This window comes from Terrapene carolina, unplaced genomic scaffold (genome assembly GCF_002925995.2).
Source record: "Terrapene carolina triunguis isolate 2854851 unplaced genomic scaffold, T_m_triunguis-2.0 Scaffold23, whole genome shotgun sequence".
Classification (NCBI taxonomy): Eukaryota; Metazoa; Chordata; order Testudines; family Emydidae; genus Terrapene; species Terrapene triunguis.
In genome coordinates, this window is record NW_020664374.1 from 5,172,829 (window position 1) to 5,187,241 (window position 14,413).

Sequence of the window (14,413 nt, forward strand, 5' to 3'; positions counted from 1 at the left end):
CCCTGAGCGCCCCCCCTGCCACCCCAAGATTGGCCGCCCCTTACCAGGTGCCACCCCAAGCATGTACTTGGTCAGCTGGTGCCTGGAGCCGGCCCTGGTTCCCATTAAAAATAAGAAATTGCGGGAAAAGGCAAAATTAAACAGGAAATACATATTCAAGAAATAGACTCAATGGATTTTCTTTATGTATAAAGTTCCAAAATGTTCACATTCAAGTATATATTTAAAATGTAGAATCAAGGCAGTTCGGGAAAAAATAATCTCAATGAAGATGGACACAAACAAAGTAGCTTGGGGAAAAACGACCAAGGTGAGACAATGATGGTATCAGTCTTACCTATGTGTGTTCTCTCTCTAAATCAGTGGTGGGCAACCTGCGGCTCATGGGCCACACATGGCCCATCAGGGTAATCCGCTGGCAGACCACAAGATAGTGTTTACATTGACCGTCCACAGGCATGGCCGCCCGCAGCTCCCATTGGCCGGGAACGGTGGCCACTGGGAGCTGCGGGCGGCCATTCCTGCGGATGGTCAACATAAACACTGTCTCGCAGCCCACCGGCGGATTACCCCGATGGGCCATGTGTGGCCCATGGGCTGCAGGTTGCCCATCACTGCTCTACAGTGGCTGTTGAGGGGGGGCGTTGCAGAGTTGCCTTGTGATTGGGGTTGCCACAGGCTTGCCTTGTGGGGAGGGAATGCCAAGTTTTTTTTTTTTTTTTGCATTTTAAAGATGGTAACTTTACCAGGGTACAAGCTGGGCCAATAATAATAAAAACAATACCTAACCTCTTGTATATGGTCATTTTCCATTTAGTAAAACCATATTAAAATTAACTCACTCCTTGAGTTATTTGTAGTGCCTAATACAGATCCTGAAATTAAATATATTATTTCTTTTCTTGCTGGGATCTGGAAGGCAATGGAGATTGGTGATGAACAATACGCTGTTACCAGTTCAAATCCAGCCAGCTTAATAATGACCAAGAGTTATTATCCTTGGATGGTCCATGTGAAATTAGTTGGGCTCATTAGGAGAGGTATCTATATACCATGTTTTCATCCTCTGAGCTGCTGAGCATCCTCAGCTCGTATTGACTCAATCAGGCTGTCTTAGCAGAGAGGTCAAGGCTTGAATGGCATTAAGACTGAATGACTCTCCACCCACAGAACTATTTCCAAAAAAGCACTGAGGACCATTGGCCAGACTGAGAGGAAACACTTGCACTATCACTATCCATTATATATAGTGTGACAAAGTTCCTCCTCTATCTTGGTGGGTCCTGCGCTTATTGGCGGATTTTCCTGCCTCAGAGATTCACCATGTGGGTTGGGGAACAGCCCAGAGACCTTCCCCTCTGGAAGAACCCACAGTCCAGGTCAATTGGGAGGTTTGGGGGGAACCCGGGCCTGCCCTCTACTCCGGGTTCCAGCCCATGGCCCTGTGGATTGCAGCTGTCTATAGTGCCTCCTGTAACTGTTGCATGACAGCTACAACTCCCTGAGCTACTTCCCCATGGCCTCCTCCAAACACCTTCCTTATTCTCACCACAGGACCTTCCTCCTGGTGTCTGATAACACTTGTGCTCCTCAGTCCTCCAGCAGCACACCCTCTCACTCTCAGCCTCTTGCTCCCAGCTCCTCACACTCATACCACAAACTGAAGTGAGCTCCTTTTAAAACTTAGGTGCCCTGATTAGCCTGCCTTAATTGATTCTAGCAGGTTCCTGATTACTCTAGTGCAGCCCCTGCTCTGGTCACTCAGGGAACAGAAAACTACTCATCCAGTGACCAGTATATTTGCCCTCTACCAGACTCCTGTACCCCACTGGTCTGGGTCTGTCACAATAGCGATAAAAAACTTAAGTCTCTAATACTAGCAGTAAAAAAAAAAAATCCGCTCTTTTCTTTTTAATTATCTCTGCTTTTTCAAAGTTTGTGTTTACATACCCTGGGTAAGAATACAGCAGTGGACTCACAGAGGTACATAGCCACCAAACCCATTACGTTAATTTAGTAACAGAATGAATAAGAGAATGGCCAGAGGAGAAAATGATTTACTAAAAACACTCAAGAAATCGCATGAAAACCCCACTTCCTCTTAGGACACAGATGGCTGAAGGAGGGAATACAGCTGAAACAGGTACAGACACAATTCAAATGCCTGAGATTTTTGGACCTCAAGGATGATCCACTTCCCAGATGCAATGCCTTCATGAAGGCCTTAGTTATATAAAGCTGCATGTCACCAGAGGCCCCCATCCAGCTGTCAGAAAAGATGTGGGATTAATAAAAGTATGGAAAATGGAAAATAGCTTGTGCAAAGCGGATTTTTATTTATCAAGTCTAAAATGGCAAAGTTCAGCAGACAGTAAAAGCAAAAAATAAAATGTTTCCCTTTCCTTCTTGCTCAGAATGATATTTGATTTGCGGCTTGTTTTGTGCAGTCTTTTCTATCAAATAATTTTGGTTCGACTTTAAACTATTTGTGGCACACTAAAATTCTATTCAAACTGTATAAAGCCAATAATCCAACCTCACCAAAGTCTTAAAAATGTCATTTATGATTCATATATGTGTCTTGAGAGCCATGCAGTGCAGCACAAGTGGTCTGTAACCAGCATTTCAAAAACTGCTACCACAGGAAACAGGGGGAAAGAAGTATTGTTGTCACCTTCCTCCCAACCAGTAGGTTTTAAATTTCCAAAATACTTCGTCACACTGAATCACAGTAAGCTGATCCCTGCATGATTTGTGATGAAAAACCAATTATTTCCAAAAACAGCGGCAAGGTGGAAAGTGGAGATAGAATGTGCAATTACACATGAGCATTTCAATCAAAGCCAGGACCAACAAGGTATGTATGAAGTCGGCAGAGTAACTCATCAAAGCTTAAAAATGCTTCCAAACAATATTTTAAAAGTTTCTTGGCCAAATCTTGAAAATCAATATATAGCACAAGTACCTGGGCTGTGAAACACGATGCTCTACAAGTGCTGGGGAGAAAAGACCCTTCTCTCAGGCCATGTAGTCACTCCACGGCCGCTGCTGCAGCAAATTTTTGCAGCTTCAGTAGCCCCCATTGCTCTTAAGCTCATTTTCGTGTAAGACAAGGGCTGATCAGGCAACTTAGTGATGGATCCACTGGTCTGGGCCTTACTCCTCCCTCCCTTGTTACCAAACCTCTTCATATTAGAGCACTCAAGGAAACCACATGGAATCTCTGTGTCCTACTTCCAACATGGTGTCTCCAAATCCCACCTCCTTCACTCTCAATGTACAAATGCGCTTGTTCTATTGTGCTTGGGGATCTCACTATCTAGACACAGGGTGGGTGGGGGAAAACATTTGAGTACACAACTCACAGTCAACCTGTGGGACTCCTAGCCAGAGGATGTTGTGAAGGCCAAGACTGTTATGTAAAGCCTCCGCTCAAATGCGATTGTAAGATCTGTAACTTGTATCATTAAGTTCTGCAACCTTTTTGCAGACTTTGTAACTTCAAAGGGGTAGCCGTGTTAGTCTGGATCTGTAAAAGCAGCAAAGAGTCCTGTGGCACCTTATAGACTAACAGATGTATTGGAGCATGAGCATCCGAAGAAGTGGGTATTCACCCACGAAAGCTCATGCTCCAATACGTCTGTTAGTCTATAAGGTGCCACAGGACTCTTTGCTGCTTTTGTAACTTCAGTTATTGGTAGCAGAGCCTTTTAAGTGTTGTAACCTTTGCAAGCTCTGTAACCTTTTCAAGTTACCACTTGTATGAACTTCCAAGCTGTGTAATATCCCATCACACACTCAGAGAGAGTGTGAACAAGGGAGTGTATGTGGGATTGGGTGGAGAGGAACTGCCAGGAGAAAGGAGCCCAGAGACAGGAGCCATGTGTGTCTGATATAATCTGCCCTGAGAAGGCAATCACGAAGAAGAACTGGTATGCATGAAATGAACTGGGCTGGGAATGCTTCTTGGTGACGGACACAGAGGGAAACTCAGCGTACGTGACAGGAGCCGCCCAGTTCCAGAAAAAGGAAGCAGCCATGCACACAAGCAGCTGCTGCTCCTTGACCTGCTCAGCAGCCTGGATTGGTGCCCGCAGGCAGACACACCAGATCTCCCGCGCTTCGGCTTCTCGGTCTCCACGCTGTCTCCGGTAACTCTCCGCCCGTGTAAGTGTGTGGGTGCATGAGGGAATGAATGCGGTGAATGTGTGCGTGTATGAATAAGCTCCATCTCTTTTCTATCTGACCTAACAGCAGCATTGTAATAAAACTAATACAGGTGTGACCCTGGGTTGGTTTTTAGGGGAACACAGATAACAAAGACTATAATAGGGTTCAAAAAGGAACTAGATAAGTTCATGGAGGATAGGTCCATCAATGGCTATTAGCCAGGATGGACAAGGATGGTGTCCCTAGCCTCTGTTTCCCAGAAGCTGGGAATGAGTGACAGGGTATGGATCACTTGATGAGTACCAGTTCTGTTCATTCCCTCTGGGGCACCTGGCATTGGCCACTGTCGGAAGACAGGATACTGGGCTAGATGGACCTTTGGTCTGACCCAGTATAGCCGCTCTTATGTTCTTATGTAATACAGCTGGTCAAAAATGGGGCTTTTATCTGTAGACAATTTTGATTTTCAGTGGTAATTTGAAAACTGAAAATTTTCAGCTGAAAACCAAAATAGATCATCCAAACATCAAAATATTTTGAGTTGGAAATGCTGCTGTAGTGCCTCATGGGAACTGTAGTTCCAGTGCCTCAAGCTCCCATTCTCCTCTGTAGGCTGGGCTCCCTGGTTGGAGTATATCTCCCATGATGCACAAAAGTCAACCCCCTCGGAGAGTTGTGATGGTGCATTATGGGAGATGTAGTCCGGCCAGGGAGCCCATCCCATGAAGGAGAATAGGGACATGAAGAAACCGAACTACAATTCACAGGAGGCATTGTGGCAGCATTTCCAAATCAAAATATTACAGTTTTCAGCTAAAATAGCTCATTTTTCTGGCATCTGGGTTTTCAATGAAAATTTTAACTTTTTTTTTTGTTGAAAACAGACACCTTTTACAAAAAATATTTATTTAGTCAAAAACACAACAGGCTTGGCAGAGACATTTTTCTACCAGTCTTATATGAGCAATTAAAAATACACACTAGTCCCAGTTATTCTGAGAGATATAACCTTAGGTGCCATTTCTGGGCAATGAGGGGTTATTCCACACTTTAATTTAAAACTTCACAGGCAGATGTTTTGGATAAAATAAGAAATTAGTCCCGTCTTCCCCCCCATACCTTCACCAAATCTTCACCAGTATTTTTTAACTGAACTAAAACCAAACTATTTTAAGATATGAATAAATTGGCACAGTGTGAGTGGTGTCTGGGGCTAGACATCCAAGTATGACCCCATCTGAGGCAGATAATTGGGCAGCTGGCCCATTCCACCACTCGCATCGTCACAGCTACACTATTTTTAGTGTGCTAACTTGATCAGAACTAGTGTGGGTATGACTCCTCAAGCTGGGAATTACATCTCCAGCTCCAAGTGTAGATGTACATTGAAACATTCTGACTGACCCAATCTAATGGTTTTTGTTCATATTATCTCAACAATTCTCATGGGGCAAGAAAATTGTTTCCCATCCACCTCCAGGCACAACTTTGTTTTCTGACATGCAGAGAATACATTCATGGAGTACACTACTCTTTAAAGAGGTATTATTCAAAAGTGGATGATGGAGTATGATTCGCTTTAGGGATCCCTATTCCCTATGTTGGCTCACGTGAGATCTGTTGAAAATGGACTGGATCTGAAAGACCACACAGATGTTTGATGTTCTTCAGTATGTTCTTCAGCAAGAGGATTGTGAGAACAGTCATTGCTCTTGTGAGTTTACCTTTCCAAAAAAGCACATGAAACAAGCTATGCTTTGTCCAGTGCCGGCTCCAGCTTTTTTGCCGCCCCAAGCGGCGGGGGGAAAAAAAAAAAGAACCCAATTGAGCTGCCGCCGAAGTGCCACCAAGGAGCAAGACAGCGAGTGAAGGACCCGCCGCCGAATTGCCGCCGATCCGGAGCGTGCCGATTGAGCTGCTGCCGCCACTGCTCCGGACCTGCCGCCCCGACAATGGACGCAATGCCACCCCTTTCCATTGGCCGCCCCAGGCACCTGCTTCCTTCGCTGGTGCCTGGAGCCGTCCCTGGTTTTGTCAGTGTGGAACAAGATGTGTCTTGTCATAGTGTACCCAGACAGCGTGCCCAGTTAGTGGGAAATAAACATTCAGAAGAGAGGAATTGGGTTGGGGGGAGGGTGGAAGGGCAAGAGGATGAGAAGCAAACAGAGAGCGAGGAGGTGAAAATGGAGAAGAAAGTGGAAAGGAGAAGCAGAACAAGCAGACAAAGAAAACAAAGGCAAGGACAGAAATCGAGAGGCAGAAGCTAAAAGACCAAGAAGATAGAGAAATAAATATACAAATGAAAAAAAGATTAAAATGTAAAATTAGAAATCAAGTAAACAGATTAAAGAGAGAGGAAACAGAGGAAAAGGAATGTAATACAACAAAGAAATCAAAAGAAAAAAAGATGCAAATTAATAGATATATAAAAGGGGGAAAGGAACAGGAGAAAAACATGGAGAAGTCAGAGCACTAGAAGCACAAACATGAGAAAGAGAAACATAACAAGGGCCACTGTATATATTTTATGTAACTTTATTCACAGGAAAGAGACCGTTTTAAAATCATTTATCCTCCTGTTGTTTTGTGGCCAGTGTACTCGATGTGGTTTGTGACTTTAAACCAGAATTTTGGGCAGTTGGAGCAAGAGAACAGAGGTATAGGGCAGATAAAACCAATTATATCCAACTAGCATGGCCTCTGCACCAGAATGACATGTAAATTCGTGAAGCGTTCCATTTAAAAAAAAGAAAGAAACAGAAGAAAAATTTAACAAGGAGTCCACAGAGTATGAAAAAGGTGACAGAGGAAGTCTGGTGGAGCAGAGAATTTAACACAGGTCAGCTCCCTGGCTAGTACCCTACCTGGTGTTTGTGCACCAAAGTAGTGATGGCCTTCTACCTTTCTCTCTGGTGTCTCAAATGGAACGATGGGTCTCTCCTCTGGTGTTACTAATGGGTCACCAGGTTGGGCACCACCAATTTAAAATCCCGGAAATGTCTTCGGATGGATGAGTGCATAATAAGCAGTTATCCCTGCTACTATCGACATTTTTACCAGACTGTTTCAGAGATAGCACACAGAATAGATCATCTCCCTTTGAGTAAATTGCTAACTCTCCTGATAATATGGGGTATGCTCAGCCAATCAGAAAACCAGAACCAATATCATGTGACCAATCAGAACCAACTAAAGGCAGCTCAAAATTACAAAAAGGTATGTGAAAAATAATCTCACAGATTTTGCAGTCATTTTAACTGCAAAAACAAGGGGTGATTTTGGCACTGTCTCTTGGAAAATGTGGCAGTTCAGCAGAACAAATGGACAGAGATACACAGTGCCATAAAACTATGTTGGCTTCCCTGGGGCATTATATATATATATATATATATATACACACACACAGCATAAAAAAAACACAAACAAAGCATTTGCATCTTTAAAAGCACTATGGGGACTCACTCCTCACCAGGTTAAGTCCAAGACAATGGTCCTAAGTAGTGTGCTGTGGAGCTTTAAGAGTCCTGTGATGTGAAATCTCCCAAGAGCCATGAATGTTACTGCAACATGTAGGCAGGAAAGGGTGAGGTAAGGGTGGTAAGACAACTTTAACCGTGATTCTATGGGTTTAGGTCATTATATTACATTAGAAAAGTAGCCATAATCTGTGATGTTAGTACAGTATTTTAAAAAACTTTTAAAAGAAAGAAATAGGGGAAAATCATTAGGAATTAGCACAATGAACAATACCGTAATGATTATTCTGGGATTTATTTATTATAGGTGTGAAAGTTGTTATATCCGACTCTGAATCAACGCATCTCAAGTCGTATACAATTTCTGTGTATTTATGATACTGTAATAGTTCTCCATGCTGGCACAGGGCCAGGTTATTGAACTCCCTTACATTGGTGAGCAGTTTCTCGCTCTCTCTCTCATACACAACTAAGTTCACTGATTTGAGTGGGGCCATTTATGTGAGTAACTATTCATCTGGCACTTGGAAAATAAGTGGAGATCCTCTCCTATCTGGGGAGAGGGCTGTCTTTTCACAGATGTAAGTCTGGAGTTCAAATTGCAATTCACTTCTTGAAATCATTGGTGGGCATATATACGGTAGATCAGAACTCTCTATTCAGGCAGAACTCCCAGTGGGATAGAAATGCACAGAACTGGCCAGATTCTGTCCTCATTTACAACTGTGCAACACCAAGACTGCATACTAAAACTCACTGGCACTTTCGCTGCAAGATTTTTCCTATACACATTAAGCCACAGCTTTTCTAAATTAAACATTTATGTTTATATCTCCCTGAAAAAAAGAGTTAATAACAATGAGTTACTGGTAAAATACATCCTAAACTAAAGAGGTTTCTCTGTAATAAAGGAAGCTGTTGTTATCTAGAGACATAGCAGAGCTGCATTAAATGGCGTCATCCAGATCATAGACAATGAATTACAATTGCTCTGCAGAGATTATGCAATATACTTGTGATGAAATGGATAGCCTAGAATAAAATCAGAAATCAGATAGGAAGTCTTGACAAGTTTAATGTGGTGTTCACATGTGAAATATTCCAATAAAAGACACAAGCCTTCTGGCTTTAGGTTTCATTCCAAAATGAAAACTCAGACCAGGTGCGTCAAGGGTCATAGGGACTGAGATAGAACTTGGTATGGAAATTATGTGAAATGCTTAGTTTCAGTATGAAACCAGCTGAAACTCTATGACTTTGACTGCAAGGATAAAGCCATTTGAATTAGTTAGTAAATCATGCTTGGAAACACAGTTCTCTCTCTCTCAAATTAATTAAACAACTTTTAGGCAGTTACTTATGATACAAGCAACCCTGTTTCACTTAGCATAAAAGTTTGTATTTTCTTGCACAAAAGAGAAAACAGAGTCACATTGTCTGCTATTTGGAAAAATGCTGCTATGCAGCACCTTTGCCCAGCTTAAAAAAAGGCATTAATATACTTTTGGATTCTATTAACCCCTTAATCAGTCAACATTTTTGGAAAGTTCAGAAGACATGGGGGTGACAAAGCTAGGAGGCGGGCAAAGGGGCATAGCCAGTATGTTGGGGTGTGGGTAGATGGTTGCAGTCAGTCACAGGGGCTGATCAGTAAGGCTGCAAGCAGAACAGGGAAAGCTGGCACAGTGTGCGGAGTGGGAGTACTGTGTAGCTGGAGGACAATGGAAAGAGAGCAGGAGCAGCTGGGCAGCAGCTGTAAGTGTACACTTAGGGAAAAGGCAAATAAGCAGAGGGGACAAAAGGCTTAGTAGGGATATAGTATGCTAGCTGTGGAGGAAAGCAGGAGAAGCAGGCAGGGGGCTGGGTTATGGTACCTGAGCAGGAGGAATGCCATCTGCAACATGATGCAGTGGCAGCCAGCTGGCAGGGTTTCTGAGGAGAAGCTTATACAGAGTGCTTCTGGCTAGTTAGAGAAGACCTGTGTGCCAGCCAGTGGAGCTGCCAAGGAAGAAGAGGCAGACAGTGTGTGGGTGGAGGAGAAGCTAAAAGCCAGCCAGCCAGGCAGGAGTGGCTGGCTTTGGCAGATCACAAAGTTTCAGTAGTCCAGAAGCACTGAAACCCTTTAAGCTAAGAATGGCTCCGGCATACCACAATAGTGGTGCGTTACACTGGAGGGGAATTATGATGGGGCTCTGTGCCGGCATCTGCCTGTGGATCTGGTTGCAGGACAATTACCTGAATCCAGAATCCATTAGTATTTATCTATGCCATTTTACAAAGCCCCAGTTACATAGAATCCTGCATGCCCTGGTTATGGAGTCAGTCTAATGTTTTTTATACCACATTCATCACAATTATATAAGAAGCGAAATGAGCCCAAAGATTTTCAAGGCCTAATGTAAAACAGGCTCAATTTATAAATGTGTTTATATGCTATTTTTCTTTCCTACCCATGACTGGAAGGGTTGCACAAGCCAAAAACTATCACAGCATTATGAAAGTTAATGGTATCAGCAATTATTTGAGCCTCTGGTTAACGAAAATCACAGTTGACATTGAATGACAATTTACACTGACTCTAATCTATGCAGTCTTATGGCAGGCCAGTGCAAACAGAAAAAAGATATTTGTACCTGCTTTGTAAATCATTAAGGTGCAATCTCCCTACATAATGGGTGGCTGATGAGACAGTGATGACTCTAGCATTGCGACTGCGAGTTCCTGATTGCTTCAATGTTTCCAAGAGAAGGTTAGTCAACAGGAAATGTCCCAAGTAGTTCAAGCCAAAGTGCTCCTCAAATCCATCCTCTGTTTTCCTTTCAGGGACCAGCATCACCCCCGCTAAGGAAGAAAGTGCAGAAAAAGTGTGATGACTTCAGAGACTGAATGAGAATTCCTGACACAAAAGCAACACAAGACTCCTGCTACACATCTTAAACACAACTTTCAGCATGACAGATGATTGGTGATTGCAATTGTGAACCGTAAAACTGACACTGATTGACTCCCCTGGAGAAAAATGACAAATTCCAGACCTCAGTTTATCGAACTTGAAAATGGATAGAATCATCCCTCCCTTCCTCCGGCATTGTAAGGATGAATTAGTAAATTTTTGTAAGGTGTTTTGAAAATGATGGGCTCAATTTAACCTTTGGGTTTGCACCAGCTCTCAAACCTGTGGGCCCCTGGGAGGGGTAAGTACATCTGGAGTGGGAACACAGAAATGCAAAATGCTCCCTGCCACCCTACCAGTGGGCAGGGCCAGGCTAATCAGCAGATGTGCTCTTCCAGGCAACTTTTCTATTGAATCCTGGCTGGAGTTTTAAAAGCTCCCCTCCCCTAGGGGCAAACCCCCATCCCCACAGCTGTCTCCATGTGGGGGGGAGCTGGAGCAGAAATAAATCTACCCCAATAAGTATTAACAAAACAGTGTATATACACACACACAGAGTTTTATTAGGACTCATTAGGGAAATACATACTGTGTATATCTATATACACAGTATTTTCAAACTTGGGTGCTTAAAGCTAGGCTCCTAAATCCATAGTTAGGCCCCTATATAAAAGTGGTTTAATTTTCAAGCAGCTGCAGCTCTTATTAACTTCTCTGGAAACTGAGGTTGTTCAACACCTTGGAAAAATCAGCTCAAAGCTTCTATTTAAGTGCCTAATTATGGATTTAGGAGCATAACTTGAAGCACCCAACTTCAAAAATGCTACATGTATCAGGGTGATATGGAAGGCGTATGTATAAAAACAAGAAAAAAAATTGAATTCAAAAGTTATGAAATACATTTCATTTTTTTAAATTCCTGCACAACTGGATTTCACTATTGAGAATCAGAGATGCATATTGTTCATGTAGTTAATAGTTTTGAAGGTTTTCTGCTTTTTCTCTGAAACACTAAGTACCATATGATGGGAAGGTTAACTGTGCTCTCTGACATGAAAGAATATCAGCTTTCTCCCAATGATGCTTCACATTTCCATTAAAAATCTTTTACCAAGAGACAGACTGATGATGGCATACGAACCTCCCAATCTGACTTGCTCCTACTGTGCTTTTGTATCACTGCTTCCTTTTTGGGGTCCAATTGCCAAACAATGTCATTATGCTACAGGGTGCTTGGAAAGAATGGAGTATTTTTTTTTTTGGTATGGCAAGCTCCTGTAGCAATTTTTTCTAATACATATGTAATTCCTACTCCTTAATGGGCCTATACACTGAAAAATAGATGGCTGTGTGTGACAGTCTGGAATGGGGCATGAGCATTCTGTAAGAGCAGAGATAAATAATTGTACCATTTCTATGTACAGCTCTTTTATACAGTTAGGAAGAGAGAGAGGAGGAAGAAGGGGAAGGGAGTAGAGCAATAGTGGAAGAAAAAAGAAAGGGAAAGGGAAAATGCAGGGGAGAGGAAAGCAGAGGTGAGGAAGCAAGAGAAAGGTGGAAAGGAGACAGAGCATGGGTAGGGGGGAAAGAACAAAGTGGAAGGAGTGAGTAGCTCAGAAGCAATGTAACATGCTACTATACGGAAGACATAGGCTGAACCTCAGTAAAGTCCCTCTCACTTTGCAGGCTGATGGCATAAGGAAACCCGATAGAAGTGATCTGTTCGGGCTCTCTGAAGACCCTGTTTGGCAGGTTATTCTGATATTTTTATGAATCTCTGAGATCCCCGAAATGGGAGGAGCACTCCATAGCCAGTTCATTGCAGTTCATCTGCATGTCAGTTCATATTTTTTATAATTGCGGAGTCCAGACCGCAGGGCTTCTGTTGTGCTCTTCCATTTCCTCAGCTCCACTGAAGCATTGTTATTCAGGGCTGGTGTCCTCCATGGAGCAGCAGGGTGGAGACACCCTGAAGCTGGAGAAGGGAGGAGGATTCCCCCTTCCCTACCCCACAAACCAGTCCAGCCATTTGGGCTGGGCACTGGCAGGAAGGTTATAGAGCAACTTCAAGCTGAGACAAGCTTCCTGCAGAATCCATTGGCTCAGTTGGGGAAGGCTTAGTTTTGGGCCAACCTGGTAAAGCTGGGGTCCCAGTCTGAGTCTCAGCTGCAGTAAAGTGTCAGGAATGGTGAGTCCTGTCACATGGGAGCAGTGGCGCTCAAACACATGCTTGGGTTGGAGGAGAGAGAGAAGTGACAGTCCTGCTAACTAGTGATAGTTTTCAGAGTAGCAGCCGTGTTAGTCTGTATCCGCAAAAAGAACATGAGTACTTGTGGCAGACTTGTTAGAGACTAACAAATGTATTTGAGCATAAGCTTTCGTGGGCTACACCCCCCTTCATCAGATGCATGCAGTGGAAAATACAGTAGGAAGATATATATATACACACAGAGAACATGAAACAATGGGTGTTACCATACACACTATAAGGAGAGTGATCAGTTAAGGTGAGCTTTTATCAGCAGGAGAGAAAAAGAACTGTTTGTAGTGGTAATGAAAATGGCCCATTTCCAGCAATTGACAAGGAGATATGAGGAACTGTAAGGGAGGGGTGGGGGAATAAGCATGGGGAAATAGTTTTACTTTGTGTAATGGCCCATCCACTCCCAGTCTTTATTCAAGCCTAATTTAATGGTGTCTAGTTTGCAAATTAATTCCAATTCAGCAGTCTCTTGTTGGAGTGTTTTTGAAATTTTTTTGTTGTAATATTGCGACTTTTAGGTCTGTAATCGAGTGGCCAGGGAGATTGAAGTGTTCGCCAACTGGTTTTTGAATTTATAATTCTTGACGTCTGATTTGTGTCCATTTATTCTTTTGCGTAGAGACTGTCCGGTTTGGCCAATGTACATGGCAGAGGGGCATTGCTGGCACATGATGGCATATATCACATTGGTAGATGTGCAAGTGAACGAGCCCCTGATGGTGTGGCTGATGTGATTAGGTCCTGTGATGGTATCCCCTGAATAGATATGTGGACAGTAATGTTGACAACAGTTTAAGTGCATCAGAAGGCAGGAGGTTGGTCACAGAGGGCCTTGCACACCCAAAATAAAGTAAATGTAAAACTCCAAGCGCTCCTTCTGAACTGAACTGGATTATTCTGTCCCCCATTCAGCATGTAGGAATCAGACACAGCCCACAGGGCCAGGGAAAATTCTCATGGCACAGACACAAGTAGGTTTGCCAGGTGTCCTGTTTTCAACCGGAACACCCGGTGGAAGAGAGACCCTAGCGGGTCCGGTCAGCACCACTGACCAGGCCGTTAAAAGCCTGGTCAGCAGCGCAGTGGGGCTAAGGCAAGCTCCCTGCCTGCTGTGGCGCTGCGAGCTCCCCCCTCCAGCTCCTACGCTGCCCCCGCCCCAAACGCTGGCTCTGCAGCTCCCATTGGCCTGGCCGTGCCTCTGTGTAGAAGCTGGACGGGGGACATGCTGCTGCTTCCAGGAGCTGCTTGAGGTAAGTGCTGGCCAGAGCCTGCACCCCTGACCCCCTCCCATACCCCAACCCCCTGCCCTAGCTTGGAACCCCCTTCTGCACCCAAACTCCCTCCCGGAGCCTGCACCCCATGCCCCCTCCCGCCTGCCCTAGTCCTGATCCCACTCCAGCCCTCCAAACCCCTCAATCTGAGCCCAGACACCCTCTCACACCCTAAAGCCCTCATCCCCAGCCCCACCCTACAGTCTGCACGCCCAAGCTGGCGCATTCATACACCCCCCACACCCCAGCCCCCTGCCCCAGCCCTGATCCCCTTCCTACCCACTGAACCCCTCAGCCCCAGCCCGGAGCCCCCTCCTGCACCCCAAATACCTCATCCCTG

At 44.2% G+C, this 14,413-nt stretch overlaps 1 protein-coding gene across 1 annotated transcript in view; it reads right to left on the reverse strand.

The window, feature by feature from the left end:
* Window positions 1-14,413, reverse strand: part of LOC112113620 (dehydrogenase/reductase SDR family member on chromosome X) — a 227,248-nt gene that overhangs the window by 40,460 nt on the left and 172,375 nt on the right. Inside the window, exon 5 of the mRNA XM_024209969.2 lies at window positions 10,280-10,487. Within this exon, the coding sequence (XP_024065737.1) occupies window positions 10,280-10,487 (208 nt within the window). The remainder of the gene's footprint in view (window positions 1-10,279; window positions 10,488-14,413) is intronic.